This window comes from Melospiza melodia, chromosome 6 (genome assembly GCF_035770615.1).
Source record: "Melospiza melodia melodia isolate bMelMel2 chromosome 6, bMelMel2.pri, whole genome shotgun sequence".
NCBI classification, from domain to species: domain Eukaryota; kingdom Metazoa; phylum Chordata; class Aves; order Passeriformes; family Passerellidae; genus Melospiza; species Melospiza melodia.
The window spans coordinates 22,377,706-22,394,175 of record NC_086199.1 but is presented as its reverse complement, the minus strand read 5'-3'; the positions used below and the strand labels follow the sequence as shown (position 1 = coordinate 22,394,175).

Here is a 16,470-nt window from a genome sequence, read left to right as displayed (position 1 = left end):
TTCCAGTGCCTCTGCTGCTCTGCAAAGTTTTGCTGCTCATAACTATGCAATCATTTGGCTTTTATTTGTCTGTCTATCACAACAGCTTCAGAGCATCCCTCAAGCATTTAAATCCAGAAAACTCTGCATGTCTCCCTTTCCTTTTCATCCCCACCTGCAGAAGGACAGAGTTTGTATAATTTTCCTTTCTTGCCTTTGCCACTGCCACTTATTCTTACTTTATCCTCTATTTCAGGTTAAGAGTCTCCAGATCTCCTTGATACATGCTCCAAAAGTGGTACATTTCTATTTCTTGCTCTTTCCTGACAACAACCTTCCCTTTCAACACTCAGCAATTCCATTTCTAGAAGGAAATATATACAAAGGCAATTCAGCACCACCTCTGTAAGCTCAGTAATTTGTAAGAGTCACTGGAAAGTCCTGCAGGCCAAGAATGGAAGTGTATCTGTGAGTGATAGCTCAGTTGGTTAGGTTACAGTGCTAATAGCACTGAGGTTGTGGGATTGATCCCTGTATGGGCCATTCACTTAAGAGCTGGACTGGATGATCCTTGTGAGTCCTTTCCAACTCAGAATATTTTCTGAACTCTGTGATACACATTTCAAGCTCTGAAGGTAAAAAACAACATTAGTTCTTCTGCCCCAAGTAAGGTACACTTCATTCTAATCCTGACATCTATCACACTTTCAAGTGAACAATGACTCATGGCCTTTCATCATCTGTGTTTGTCACACAAATCTAATTTAACCTCATAAATTCCCAAAGAGAAAAAAAATGTTTTGTAGGAGTTGCTTATACCACAAATAACATTGCTACAAACAAATTGCTAAATGTAACCTGCCTCTCCTAAGGACCCGTGATCCTGAAGCAAACCAATTATGTAAAATCATCAAACCCAGCAGAGAAGGAGCCAGAGGAATTACGGAAAGGACTTTAGTAGTAGGAGCAAATTAAATGGATGAATTTGTGTGGTTTGCCTTGCTGCAGCAAGCAGATATGCACAAAGGGGGAGAAACTGCTGACTGAATGGACTTGGGACCCTGAGATAGAGAAATCCCTGGGGAAAGTAAACCAGAAGTTTGTGCACCGTGGAGCACATTGACGGACAAATGGACTGTATCACTAACAGAAAAACAGAGCAACTACATAAAAGATATTGGCAAAACCAATAGGTAGATATACCTGAATGGACTCTTGTGCTGTGAGGGGGAAAGACAGCAGCGTCATTTATCTGCTGGTGAAAAGCCAATAGCAGACCAGGCACTCCTCCTGCAGAGTCAACAAAAGCAACAGGAACTGCAGCTTGCACTTCAGCAGGAGAGGCTGTTGCAATGTACGCTGACACGGGGCCTGGGCAGTACTGCAGGACTGGCAGAAGGTGGTTGGGGCCAGCTTAGCTCAGGGCTGATGGAGTTCAAATACACATGCACACCTGTATCTCTGGATGCCTAATGCTGCTGCTGCTGCTGCAGAGGGTTAAAACTGAGCTACAGAAAACCTTCCCTCAACAAAGGAAGGCCACACAGTATAGGAAGTGTTGAGCTGTTTGGCTCTTGTTCTGGCCAGCCTGAGACTGGCTCCAGAAGCATACTCTCATGGCATCTGGGGTGCATTATATTAATGGGGAATGTGCTCATTTACACCCAGGGAACATCACTACCTGCATGTCCAGAGATGAAAATGGCCTTGGAATTACTTCCACAGGGGGTGCTGCTAGAGCTTAAATGGATTGCCACCCTGAGAATTCCTCTGTCAGGAACATGACGGAGGAAGTGGTGTGGAGGAAATGAATTCATGTTAGACTATAGCATTTTGCTACAAGAGGTAAAGAAGAATTATTAGTCCTACACCAGCTTACAGAAGGTTCTTCTGAGAGCAGGGATACTCCAATGATACACAGCTGCACAAGGGAAGGGATTGTTCACTGGAGCATATACAGGCACGTGCCCATCATATACAGATAAGTGTGCCATTTGAGACATGGAGCTGTTCAAGAGAAACTCCTGTGTGGTGAGTGCTATAATGTTGAATTGAGACCAAATGATCTTAAATTGTGTGGGAACTCCACTGTGAACTAAATGAAAAACCAAGAGAAGTCTGGTAACTACATGGCCAGGATTCCTTAGGGAACAACAGCCAAAAAGGCTTAAGAAGATTAGTAAAAGAGCTATCCGGACCCAGACATCTTTAGGCATCAAAGAAAGTTGGTGTATCAGTACAGAGACATTACAGCCCTGAAACAGAACATCATTGAGAAATCTGTGTGGTAATGGGATGGGTCCCCATCAAACTGTACAACTGAGTTTGGACAAGACCCTGAGTAAGGATGTGTGTGCTGCCAAGGACTGGTGCCTTAAATGCCTGCAGTAAGTAATATAAATATGGTGACTCTCAGAGTGCTAGGAAGGAATCAGGCAACTCTACAAAGCTCATCCGAGGAGGAAATGGTTTGGAGCAGGTGACAGCCTACAGTTCCCACAGACTCAGACCAAGATAAGAGCACGAAGGGCCTGCTTCAAGCAGGGAAATAACCTTGCTCTAATCTGATCCCTTGCTTCTAAGGTTTGAAGAATTTTGCTGGCTTTAAGCATCTTCCATCTTCTCTGAGCTGGAGGACACATCTGACAGCTACGTATGCGCTGGTCAAGTGAGGAAGAATACAACTGTATTTACATGTTCTATGCTGGAAGGATTATTTTCCTTCAAATATTAGAAAATAAATCTTTTATTTTACCTCAGTCCTCATTTACAACAACAGAAGAGAATTCTGGGAGGTTTTAAAGTGACTTTAACCTGATGTTGTTGTTTTCAATAGAGGAGCTATTAAGAACTTTCATTGTTATATAGTTCATGTTGTAAATTATTTCCATAGCAACCCGATTGTGTCATATATTCTGGGCTATAACTCAGAGGGAGAGGGGATGGGAAAAGCACAGAATAGAGACTACAGAGCAAAACCTGTCCTGATTATTACCTGAATCTTGAATGTTCTTTTTAGTCCAATTTGCTTAAGCAGTGTTTATTTGCAGGCAATGTTGAGGATCCAGCCAGGCTGCACCTGCCTTCCCAGGCATGCTCAAACACAGCCTAGGATTGCACATCTTCAAGGGAGAGCAGGGTGGGGTTCCTTCAAATGACAGAACCTTCTGCAAGGAGGAAGCTTCAAGCTGTAACTTGCAAAATATGTACTGTAAAAATCCAGCTATCAGAACACGGAAGATCTATGCAGAGACCTGCAACTAATCACGCAAAAACCTGAAAGGAGCTGCTCTTTGTATTAAGCATGTGCAGTGCAGTTCTCAAGAAATGCTGTCATCAGTTCTAGCATGAGGAAAGACAGGTAAAAAGAGCATGAGAATTTCTGCATTGCTTCCTGGTATTTAACTGTCACACAAGCCACTAGACATTCTATCAAGGCTGCTGACTAATTGTTAGCAGAATGTGACTAGATATCCACAGATCACACAACTGATACTGTCCTTGATCCCCACACCTCTTGCTGCCTCCCAGCAGAAATGGTGCAGTGAGCACAGCTGAATGAGTTCAGTTGGATTAACAGAAAAGTTGACTCCTGGATGGGAGGGTGATGAGCTGGGTGTTGGAGTCAGAGAACCACTCAAAACCACAGAAAATATTTGCCAAAAACGAGTATGTACACTTAGCAAGGTACAGCTTTTGAAAGGCTGCATCTTTCTGATAAGATACACAGTATAATCTTTAATTGCAGGAGATGGGATAAATGTGCCAACTGGCCTTTCTTATCAATGCAGTCTGAATTCTTCAGGGAGGAATTATCTTTACATGTCACAGGGAGTCAAGAACATCAACAATACTTGAGCAAGTAATAAAAAATACTCCAAAATTTACTGCTGCAGGAAGACAAGAGCCCTTTCAGTTGTTTTAATCTCAGATGTTTTATACCTTGTCTTTTTATTTTACAGAAATCAGTTATAGACATTGAGTGAGTTCTAAGAGAAAATGTCTAGCATATCAAGCTAGATCAAATAAACTTTCAACATCTACATGTCAGTGGCCTATATTTTCCAGTAGCAGACCAGATATTCAGGATTCCCACTCCCTCCCTAATTTTGCCTCTAGCTCTTACGTACATCAAACCTACAAAAGTGTATTGTCCTTGCTCCAACAGTGTGCCAGTCTGGACACGTTTGAATGAAAACCTGAGCTCCACTATGATCTTGTCTCTTGTTGCCATGATGTGTGCAGTGAAGAGGAAGATTGCCTCAGATAATCCGGAATATAGCAATTCAAAGCAACCCCGTCCTGTCTTTGATTTGGATGTGGTGTGCTTTCCATCATAGCCAAAGGGGAGCTCCTACCTCTGACACACAGGTATGCACTCTTCTTCACCCCAGCCCTCTGGATGTTGCATCAGCAAGAACAGCAACAGCCTCCAGCCTTGGAGCTATCGGAGTGAAGGGCGCACGCACGCTACAGGCAACTGGCCTGGCACTGAGCGTTGCTGTTCCCAAACACCTGTGTCACACAAGCGCTTTTCAGTTCAGCTGTGCAGTTGTTGTAACAACATCCTTTTATTCCAGAGGAAGGGAGATTGGCATTTGGGGCAGTAACCAATGGCTATGGTCTCCCTTGTTCTCATAGGAGTTTGCTGTGTGACCCTGGCTCAAACACTTGAGATTACCCATCTGCAAAATGGATAAACTAATGTGGTAACTTGAGGAGTAGCTTCACCCTTTCCTAGGCACTGTTCTCAAATATGGTTAGCAAAGTCCCCGGCAGCTTTGCATAAAAAACACTTGCCTAAGGAAAGGTAAAACACTGTTTTGGTTTCAACCCTACTCGGGGCTGCCCCCCCTGGAGAAGCCCCCTACGCCTCGCCAGTTTGGCAGCCCAGGAGCAGAAGCAGGCTGCTAAATCAGTGGTTTGCCTGAGGAGCGAGCGGAGGCTTGCAGCAGCATGGCTGCTTTCTCGGCACATTCCTCTGGTGACGCTGCTTATTACCCAGCATGCAGATAACCCTGAGTCAAGGCTTTGGTATGAGCGGCGCTGCCAGGAGCTGCGTGCTTGGAATAGAGGGTTACAGTTTAAACCGAGGTGAAGCGCCGTCCCCAGCCAGCTGCGCCCTGCCTGCCTCTCCTACTCGGCTGGAGCCAGCCACCCCTTCACCTATTTGCAGAAAAGGAGCTTTCCAGTCCCTCCCCTCCACCCCATCGCTCACCCAGGGATCATTCCCATTGAGAAGCTCTCAGTCTAATAGTAATCCCGACGAATTTAGCTGCTGCTAATAAATCCCACCCCCTCCGCCCCTCCCAACCTGCCTCCATGCAAATCCATTTGTAGGTTACTTGAACAATAGCGGAGCTGTAATCAGCCCTCCTCTCTGGCAGCCTGCAGGGAGGGAGGGGAGGAGGATGATGACAGTGGGGAATTCTGCTCGGCTCCTTGAAGCTGCACAGACATGTTTCATGTCCCCGTTGCCATCCCCTGCGCAGAGGCGGGCAGGCAGGAGGGCAGGCAGGCAATCACATGGCTGTCTAGGTCGGCCCAACCCAGCGGCAACTGCATGCCCTGGCGACCCTGCCCAGCCCAGCCCGGTTTGATTCAGTTCGCTTCAGTCCCTGCCGAAGCTGCCGTGCCGCAGCAGTGCCAAGCCGCTCCGCGCCGCGGTGGAGTTGCCAGGCTCAGCCTCCACTCCCTAAACAAAGTAAAGGGCCTTTGCGCTGGCCAAAAAAGAAAAAGAAAGATACCCCAGTGAAGCAGACTTGGGCGAACGGATGGCCTGGCACACCCAGTACTGCCGAGAGAGCAGTGCCAGCCAGAGAAAAGGGACAGCTCTCCACTGTAGGGTCTTCGGGGACGACAGAAAACCAGAGTCTTCTCACTGTTAATGATGATCGTGTAAGAAAGGGGAAAGGGAAATTCCCTTAAAATAATTTGCAATTTGCAGCAGTTCACATCTTAAAGGTTTCTTTGCAAAGGGTCATAAAAGCAGCACCGAGTGCATATGGCCGAGCAGGGCTACGGGGGAGGGGGGTGGGGCGGGGAGAGCTGCGAGCGGATGCCAAATCAGCTGAAACCTAAGAAGCTTGACCTTCCTCACCTCCACCCCTGCTCCCACCGCCTCCAAAAAACCTTGCAAGGGCGCTTCGGGAAGGCAAAGCGCACAGCAGCGAGGAGAATGCAGGCTCAACCCGGCAACAGGCAGGGCTGTGCGGCTGCGTCAGTGAAGGGGGAGAGAGGACACTTCAGGGTAGCTGTGTCCCCGCTCAGCAATGCAGACTTGTACCAGCATGGTTCATTGCATTCAGCCAAGCAGTCAGACCTTGGAATCTTGAACCTGCCTAGCCCAAGTAGCTCAGCCAGTCCAACCAGTCACAGACTGTTCTGGCCAGACAGACTTTTGGAGAGCATCCTCCCCCTCCCATTCACATGTCTACCTGCTCCCTTCTGCTGCTCACCCTACAGTTCCCTGAATGGCTGAAAGAGAGCGGGTTTGCTGTCAAAAACTTGAAATGTTTTTGACCTCTCCCATGCTTCTTCTCATGGAGTTAGGCAAGTCAATTCCCAGGGAGAAGAACTGGATTCCTGCAGAGCCTCCCAGTCAGGGGTGGCAGCGTGGGGCTGGGCTGCCCTGTGGCAAACACGTGGAGACAGAGTTGTTTGTCTGGCTCATCAGAGGAGCCCTGTGGTAGCCTCAGTCAGTGCACACATGCCTAATTCTTCTAAGACATCCATCTGGGAAAAGACCTTGTATGCCATTCTTTTCACATCACCCATCAGCAGAGACACTTCCCTTACCAAACTGCAGAAAAGGTTTTAAGGCAGGGGCTGAAACAACAGAAGCTTGGTTACATGGTTTTCAGACATCTTGAAGATAAACCCAGCAGTGCATGTTTCTATACAGGAAGGTATAACCATGCCCTCTGCATCTTCTGGGGGATGGTTGTAAAGACAACTCTAGAGATACAGATATGTTTTGGGTAGAAAATGCGTGCTGTAATGGATTCTGATGGCTGAACGCCAAGGGGGAAGCTGTTCTGCTTCAAGAATAGCCTTACAAGAGTCAGCACTACAGTGACAGTTCAGTACTCTGCTGCAGATCTACAGGATGTGTCACTTTGGCAGAGAAAGAAGTTGCTAATGCACAACACAATCCATCCTACAATGAATGGAGAATGACTGCATACAAAAAAAAAAAAAAAAGAAAAAAAAAAAGAAAAGAAAAAGAAAATGGCAAGTCTTAGGAAAAAGGGAAGCTGCAAGGCAACTACTGCATAGTAAGCTGGGAACCTGAGAGCTCTGAAGACAAAGCCCTTTCCCTTGAGGGGAAGAAAATCTCAGCTCACAAGACACATAAAGAAGCAGACAACCCTTTTTCCAGTGACTGCTGCAACCCTGCAAAGCTGTGCTGGCAGCCAGCCTATTTGAAGAGATTGCAGTTTCAAAACAATGTTAGTCCTGACTAGTTCAGGGAGGTGAGCATGCTCATAATCACAACATTGCTAAGCAAATAAAAAAGATAACAAGGTTTTTATTAAATTACACCAGTTACCATTGGTAAACTCTAGTTCCTGTTGGAACTGTGTAGTATTTCCCCCAAATGGACATAGCAGCTCTTCACTGCACAAACACATCTATCTCCAACTCACACACAGCTGCCAATGCTTAAAAAACAAACATCCAGTGACACACATGTTCTAACCCATTTCTAAGAAAATAGGCTACAAGGCTATTAAAAGAAATGTCAAGAATAATCTAACTGGGGAAAAAAAAAGAAAAAAAAAAAAAAACACCAAAAAAGCAAAACACAACAACCCTCCCTGGGAAAATAAACCATTTAAATACTTCCCCATTACAAGAAGGAATGAAAGCACAATAAATGACCATCTGGACAAATAAATTAACTTACACCATTTATTCAAGCAAACATTGGGCTGTACCTTAAATAACTGGCAAGTATGGGGGATGGGAGCATTACTGTAAAATACAGAAATAAGCTGAATCTCTGTACATGAGACTCACTCAACAGCTCCCCTTTCCTCCTCGAAAAAAGGTTACAACTTGTTTGTCAGCTGTGGACATCTTCAGAAAGATAAAAACCTATGGAGTGGGTTCAAAGAAATGCTGGCTAATATGCCCAGACTGGCTGCTTAATGAGCCAGAGTAAAAGAAAAGGTCACATGGTTACAAAAAACCTCCATACAACAAACACCCTGTAGCTATGGTTAACTTTAATTAACTGCAGTATTACAATTCACTTCAAGCTTATTTTCCACCAATGTTTACTGCACCTTACCTTTCCTTTGCCTGCTAAAATCAAACCGATTAGTCTTGTAAGTGGGCTTATGTTTCAAAATATAAGAGCTTTTCAAAAATGATCTGAAATTTTAAAAATCCACCAAATGGGTCTCTTTCTAGCTATAACTACTGATGAATGATTTCAAGATTACAGGAGTAGCTCTGTTTATATAAATCAGGGTATTCGCACTTCTGTGATACAATTAAATGTTGAATAGCCAGTAGCAGTTCTCTTTTAATAGCAGTTGCAATTCTCATATGATTATTACTTCTCCTTAAGTTTAAACTTGAATTTCAACCATGTGTACAATTTTTTTCTCTGCCAGTCATGAGCTTACAATGTTAGTCTCCCTATTTCATGATTTAAAAAATAAACTGCCGTGTGAGAATTGCATGCTTAGAAATAACTGAAAATAGGACCAGTACAAATCTATACTCTAAAAAACATGTAAGTTGTATCCAGCAATTAACTCAAAACATTATTTTTCTGCATTACTTCTTTGATCCATTACATAAGAACAATATGTTTGGAGATTTTTAAGCACTGATATATTACTTGGCAGAAAAAAAAAATATATATATATATAGCACACACAAAGTCATTGTATGAAATCACAGATATAGTGATGCCAAATACTAAATCTCAGAGCACAACAAACCCCACCCCCTCCCCACACACATGAAACAGCCAGAGTGTATCTATACAAGACTGCAAAGATCTGTAGGCACACTAAGAATATAGTCCCAAGGTTTCTACCATCCTTCCCACCAGGAACACAAGTCAAGTATGTATTAAGACCAAGCAGATACCAAATGCCATCCAGACTTTCCTCTATACAACTATGGGGCTTTGGCGGGTGGGGACCCTTACTATTCAATAAACTAAGAGCTCATAACCTATGATACTGTTGCATTTGGAACAGCCCTACATTCTGCTGGTCAAGCTGCAAAGGATTTCTGCAGTGCTGCTGGGTTTTTTTCAGGTTTCCCCCTCTTTCCTCCATTTGCCTCACTGGAAAGGACAAAGTTCACATTAGGTTTGTTTGCATTTTCTAGCTAGCATGAGGCCTGTGTATTTACTTTGCCTGTTGATCACTTAACAGGTATTACACTGCTCCCCTATCTCCAGAAAATGCCAACGTCACACAGAATTATTAATTATACAAAGAATCACATATAATCATTGCCAAAAAGAAAGCATTCACTTCAGTGCTTAAAGGAAGCTTCCTTGCCTGAAAACACAATAAAGCCCCAGAACTGCTCATCAATTCAAGTTACAAAAAGCCAATGCCTAAATGGGGTAGCAACTCACCAGCTGCAACACCAACTGTAGAAGCTGTTATTTCATGCTACCCTTTCTGTACTCTGTTCCACTACAGTCCTGCCTTACCGTGAGTTTGTGGCTAATGTCAAACTTTGACAACCACTCTTAAAATCAACTAAAATTATTAACTATGGGATGCTGGGGTTTTGTTTGTTTTTTGGTGTTTTTTTTTTTTTTTTTTTTTTGGTGACAATAAGGCTTCATTTTAAATCTCAAGCCTTACTAAATTGCACAGGCAATGCATGCATCCTGTATTGCAAACAGCTTGCAGCTGGAGAGCCAGTGGGGGGGAGGAGAAGGGAGGAGGAAATGAGATGCAGGAACAGTAAATAGAAAATGCTTAGTCAGCAACCGTTACTGCAACATTAAAGGTGAAATGTAAATAGGCACAGTGCCAAGATTTAAGTAAGTTTGATAACACCATCAACATCATCATCTTACTACATATAAGTGAAAATGTGCACACAAGTGCCACGATTATCACAACGAACTGCAGACTCTTGGTATGATGGAGACCTTTAAAAAGCCAACACGGCTTGCACATACTGCCTAAGCTTAGAGAAAAATAAAACTTGCTACTCAAGAAGTATTAATATCAATTGAATTTATTACAATTTACTAAGCTCCAAGGCACATTACAGTGTTCTGTTAACTACAGAAATGTATAAAGGACAAACAGAGCATGTTTCTCATGTACAGCATTTTGCTCTACTGTTCAAAAGCATCCGTGCATCAATAAAAGCAAAAACAAAAAACACATGAAGATTAAAAAACGTTCAGATCAATAGAAACAAACGGAAACATTTTCCTTACAAACTTGCAACAAAAAAACACCCTCCCCCCACAGCCACCCCACCGTTTTGCAACAAAAAACCAAAAACGAAAAAAAAAAGGTGAAAGACTAACACTCAGGGCTTGTAAAACATAAGCTGTCACCATTTTTGTAGCAATTTTTTAGGCATCAACACTGGCCTTGGCAAAATTTTTTTTTTGTCTTTTGTGTTTTTCTTCTTCTTTCAGAGAAGTGCATACATTTACAAAAATACACACCAGCAGCAGGTAATCGCTAAGGGCTATTAACTTTGTACCTAGCCAACACACTGCCAAAGAAATGAGAACAGGTATTATGTAGTAACCAAACAATATTATATTCTGTTTAACAAAAACCAGCTCTATCCTTCAAATGAAGAAGAGTACATACCTTTGTTTCAAAATATAGAAACATACGACGAAAATAATGTCTATACATAAGACTAACTTTTGCAGTTTGTTATATTCACAATTCTACATCTTCAGGAGTCTGAAGGGATTGGATTTCTTACTCAAGGGTCTCTCTCCTTTTTCACTTTAACGTCCCCAGCTAAAATGGTCGCGATCTCGCCCTGCATAAATGCCCAAGGCACATTGGAACCGACTAGGGGGCATTTCTCTCCACTGGGGCAGTAGACTTCACCAGTCGCCCCTTGGGCCTTGATGCTCTCTCTGGAACAAGGGAAGCAGAACTTGTGGCTGGGCACAGAGGGGCACTGAACAAAGTGGGTGTCCTCCAAGCGTTCGTGGCAAATGGTGCAGCACAGGGGCCCGCTGTTGGCCATGGGGGAGTCCGGAATGTTTTGGGGGTGCACTTGGTCCATGGCGGGGTGGGTGCTGGGGGGAGGAGGGGCCACTTGCAGGTTCATGTCCCCGTTGCGGGAGGCCAGACGGCGCTGGCCCGGCACCGAGGCCGGCGACACGGGGCTGCTGCTGTTCCTGCGGGTGGACGTGGTGGAGTGCACCGAGCTGCCGTCCTTGGGCGAGTGGGCATTGCCCAGCGTGTCGGCCACCGACATGAGCGCGGCCATGGGGGACTGTCCGTTCTGGGGGGCGGACTCGGGTGGCGTGGTCCGGTTGGAGTGAGGCCCGAGGGGCGGCGGTGGCGGGGGGCCACCGCCGTGCACCGCCCCGAAGCCCCCGGCCGACATGGTGAGCTTGAGCGCTTCGCTCTGGCTGGCCATCCACTGCTGCCGCTGCTGCTCGTCGCTGAGCTTCAGAGCCCCCTCGGCCGAATCCGAGGGTTCAGGAGAAGCTTTCCTCTTGCGCATCGCCCCGCCGCCGCCGCCGCCGCCGCCGCCGCCAGGTCCCCTAGAGGCTGCGGCCGTGCCCTGCGCCCCGCCGGCCCCGGCCCCCGGCCGCGGGAGACTCACCAGCGCCGTGGGCAGCATGGGGCAGCTGGCGTCCAGGTAGGGCTGCGGCAGCATGTCGGCGCCCACCAGCTCCTTGAAGAAGCGCACAGACTCGGGCAGTAGGTCTCCCAGGAGCCGCCAGTCGCCAGAGCCGTGCTTCTTCTCGTATTCCAGGTATTTGAAGCCCGAGGAGAGGCCACGACCGAAGTCCTTCATACAGTCCTGGTACATCTGCTTGGCCACGCCGGAGGCGCTGGAGAAGACGGTGCCGGAGCCGCTAGGGTACTCGATGAAAAGCTTCAGCTCATAGTCCATGCCCGGCTTGGAGACGGCGTCGAAGGCAAAGACGCGGCCCAGCAGGGCGTGATCCTTCTTGAAGCGCACCTCGTAGGGGGTGCAGCCGGCCAGAGTGAGCAGTGTGTCCCTCACGATCTTGGGCTTGCTGGCCCACTCCTCGGCCCGATTCCGCAAACTCTCGCTGAGCTCGGCCAGCGCCTCCGCGTTGCGCTGCTTCTCCTTCAGCTCCCGCTCTTGGTCACTGCTGGAAACCGAGCCCGGCCGCTTGCCGCAGGCCTCGGAGGACGAGCCGCCGCCTCCCCCGGCACCACCGCCGCAGGTGCCCCCTTGGGAAGAGGCGGAGGGAGCGGGGGGACCCCCGCCGCCGCGGCCGCTCAGGCCCCCGTGCGGCGGAGGCAGCGCCACGCCGGAGGCAGCGGGGCCGTTCAGCAGCGTCTGCGGCAGCAGGTTGGGGGGCACATTCATCTGAGCGCCGGCGGCCCCCGGGGGCAGGCCAGATACGAGCCCCCCGTGCGCCCCGCGACGGGAGGAGGAAGAGGAGGAGGAGGAGTTGGGGCTTTGCCGGTTCAGCTCCGGTGGCCCGTCCTCAGGCTGCTTGGGGAAGCCATTGGGCCCCCCCAGTCCGTTGGGCAGGCGGGCGCCATGGCTGCTGCCCAGGCTGCCCGGCGGCGGCGGGTACTCGAAGCGGCTGCGCTGCTCCGCCGCGGCGGCGCTGAGCCCGTAGCGGTCCAGGCTGGACTGGGTCAGCCCCGCTGAGGCCGCCTTGGAAGTGGCATCCACATGGTTGAGCTGCTGCTGGGCCGCCGCCGCCGCCGCTTCTTTGGCGGAAAGCGTCACTGCCTTTACGCCGACCGGCGGCGGGGGGCCCGGGGAGCGACCGTCCTGGAAGCAGCCGTGCGCCCGCTTCAACTGCCGGGCCGTCTCGATCACGAACTCGATGCGGTCGGCGCCCTCATAATTAACGCAGCCCCGGCAGACGGGCTCCGTGAAGTCCCAGATCATGGCCCAGGGCATGCGGGGCAGATCGCATAGATAGCATGACTGCCTCCGCGACGAGGACACCTGCGCGGCGGACATGGTGCTGCTGGCTGGGGAGCTGCTGCCGCTGCCACCGGGGTAGGGGCTGGCTCAGTCTTCCCCCCCGGGCTGCAGGGGCGGGGGGTGGCTCTCCGTACCTGATCCTGTTGCCCGTTTCAGCAAGGGGGATCGTCTGCTTTTAGTTCGCTCCTGCTGCCAGAGATGGCTTCTTCTACCTGGTGCTGCCGCTGCTGACCCGGTGGGGTGGGAAACGATTCCACTGCTCCTCCGGGGGGCTGGCTGGGTGGGGGTCGCTTTCTAGCCGCTTCTGTTTCCCTGCGCTCTCTAGCTCTCCGCTTGCTGCTGCTCCTCCTCCGGGAGGAGGCGGAGGTGCACGGAGGAAGATGGGGGGGGGTCACCTTCCACCCGCCACGGCTGCCTCGTGAGCTTGCAGTTCGGTACGTGCTGATCCACCGCCGTGAGCAAGACAGGGGCAGCCGCACGGAGCTGTTCGGTCCCGGCAGCGGCGGCTTCCCTGAGCGCTGGCGGAGCTGCGGCAGTCCGGGAGCAGCAGCGGCCGCGGCGGCGGCAGCAGCGTGGCGAGCGTCGCCGCCTGCTCCTCACTCACATCCTCGCCGCTACTCGCAGTCCGAGCGCGGGGTGCTGCGCGCCGCCGCGTGTGGCTGCGCGCCCCCTCCGCCGCGCCGCGCTCCCCCCGCGCCGCGACGCCCCTCCCCTTCTCCGCGCCGTGCTCCCGGCTCGGCTGCACCCGGGCGGGGCCCCGCGTCACCGCCGAGCGCCCGCGCCCCGCTCCCCTCCCCCCGGCCGCCGGCACGGAGCCCACTTGTTGCGCGGGGCGCGCATGCCCGGCGCGCTGCCCGCGCCCTCCCCGGCGCGGCCGCAGCTGGAGCGCGGCGGGGCGCGGGCAGCCTGCGCTGCCGGCTATGTTTGGAAACTTGAACGCCAGATCGCGCCCTCACCCTCCTCCCGGCCGCGCTGCCGGCCCCCCGCCGCGGCTCCGCGGCCAGGGCGCGCATGCACAGTCGTCGTCGTCGTGGTCGTGGTGGTGGTGGGTGGTGGTTTTTTTTTTTTTGTTTTGTTTTTTTTTTTTTTGTTTGCTTGGTTGGTTTTTTTTTCCCTGACTGCGCTTTCTAAGTTCAGATGTCTCGCTTTCGGGATTTTGTAAACCCGCGGTTCGCCCCGCTTTGCTTTCGTGACGGCTGCGCGGCTTTCTGCCACCGCGACTGTCGGTGGGATTCCCGTGCGCTCCGGCTGCTGAGGCAAATGGGGGATCCCGCCTTAATATCCGATTTCGTGTTTCTCTTTCAGTGATCCCAGTGACAGAATGACACAGTTTTTGTAAGCCTGTGACTGCATCAGAAGCTCTTCCACTTTTGATTTGTTTAAAACAGCCATGTTTGCCAAGTGTTTAAGGTTGGGCTGGGAAAGATAGTGCTGTGCATTGCTCAAGGGTGTAGGAGAGGCCAGGCAGGTGAGTAATCGCTATGATCTCATCTCGCTAATGCAAAGGGACATAGGATTTCCCCGGTGTTGTGAGAACACACGGCTTTTTTTTTTTTTTTTTTTTTTCTTCTATTTCCCCCTTTAAATAGCTAGCTAACATTTGCATAACACTGTTAACAGGCAAATTACTTAAAACAACCTCGGTTCATGCAAATAAGCCAAGAATTCATTTCGCTGGGAGGAAAACAAAATAACCCCCCCCGAAGCTTTCCTTCTCCCGCCCGCGATCCCCGAAGTTGCCCGCTCCCCGCCCGGCCCCGCGGCCACGCCGGTGCCCGTGCTGGCCAGGAGGGGCTCTGCAGAACCCGCTTTTGCTCTCGTTGCAGTCGGCGGCTGTTTTTGCAAACATCGACATCGCTGCCTGCGTCCAAAGAATAATAAAGTGTCACTGCGGGGACGCGCTTCGGCCGGGACCCGGCGCGGGCGGCCACCGGCATCGCGTCACTGGGCGCAGCCGGGCGCACGGTGCCCGCGGAGACAGCGCGCAGCGGGGGAGGGCGGAGGGCGGGGGGGAAGCGGCCACACATTCGGCGAACGCGGAACCTCTCCCAGTGTTGGGTGGATTTCTTTCTTTCAGTACCTCTTCCTGATTCCTTTGTTGCTACAAACGCCGAAATCCCCGTCCATTGCAGATTTCTCTCTGTGTTTTTAAAGAACTTAGTGTTTCTATGGCGGGATGCCACGGCTCCCTTACACCGGCACGCTCAGCAGCCACGCAGCCCCGACGGAGATAGACACCTTCTATTCGATTAATAACGTTTTAGAACTCACATGACAAAAAACCGTCCCTTTAAATATTTCATTTCATATCACCAATATGTGTCATTTTCATTTTTAGTTGTCTAAAGCATTTTTTATGTGTCCGGGTCTAGTCTTTAAAGCTGGCAAATGAATTTGATTATATGTGTGTGGAATTATTTTATAGGGAAGGCTTAATGAAATGCACACATTGATTGAAGTTACAGAAATGGTAGGACCAGATAAAATACAGTTAGAAAATCAATTGTGACAAAGTGACTCTTTTTCAGGGGAAGCTTGTAGAAGTAGTAAGTAGAGATAGAAAAGTCTTTGAATTATGTGAGTCTCCTGTACGCAAATTGGCTGAAGAAGATGCGCTAAAGGGGAGTAGATTTCACACTTAAAAATTTCACACCTAAACTGTGGACATTACAAAAGCTTCACAGAAGTATGGCAGATGAAAGCTGGTCAAAGTAAGTCTTTGCTTCCAGCCACAGTGATTTAGTGATGGCTGCAGGATTTCTACATTAATATGTCTTTCCTTCAGCAAATAAGCATGTGTTCCCTCTGATTCATACTGGAATGTCAGTTCCTTTCCTATCCTTTTACTGCCTCACGTTGATCTTCATATGAGGAGCAGAACTGGGCTGTGATAAAAGGTCAGCCTCTGCTTTAAAATCTCTGGTTGAGAGACCTGAAGCTTTCCCTTCATCCCGCATGTCTAAGAATGCAGAACTGCAACATATCCTGACTGTATTTCAGTCCCTGGGTTACACAAATCCAACCATGACAAGGCACTCCATGTGCTTGAACTACCCCTCACCCTGGATCCTCGATCCACTGAATCCTCCTGCAAGGAACCCCTTTTTTGGTAAACTCACCTCACAGGAACAGACTTCTTGGCTCATAAGAGCAGTCTTTATAGTGGGTGTAAATAATAATCACCTTAGATATGATCTAGCCTTAGAAAACCATTTACAGGTGCTGTCAACTCCCTTTATAGTTTGTGAATAGAAAAAGAGAGAGATTAGCATCTGTGACCCGACCAAACTACCTTTCCTCTGACTTGCAGGATACACAGTTGCAGAAATATGTTTGTCTTTCCATAATGATTAAACTTTGATTTAAACT

The 16,470-nt window shown here is 49.1% G+C and overlaps 1 protein-coding gene across 1 annotated transcript; it reads right to left on the bottom strand.

Moving 5' to 3' along the window:
- Window positions 1-10,188: 10,188 nt before the first annotated feature.
- IRF2BPL (interferon regulatory factor 2 binding protein like) lies at window positions 10,189-13,733 on the bottom strand. The gene has a single exon (XM_063160234.1). The coding sequence runs from the start codon at window positions 13,135-13,137 to the stop codon at window positions 10,924-10,926; it is 2,214 nt and encodes a 737-aa protein (XP_063016304.1). The 5' UTR covers window positions 13,138-13,733; the 3' UTR covers window positions 10,189-10,923.
- Between the last annotated feature and the right edge of the window lie 2,737 nt (window positions 13,734-16,470).

Coding starts and splice junctions, on each gene's coding strand:
- IRF2BPL (XM_063160234.1), bottom strand. CDS start 13,137: ATGTCCGCCGCGCAGGTGTCCTCGTCGCGGAGGCAGTCATGCTATCTA.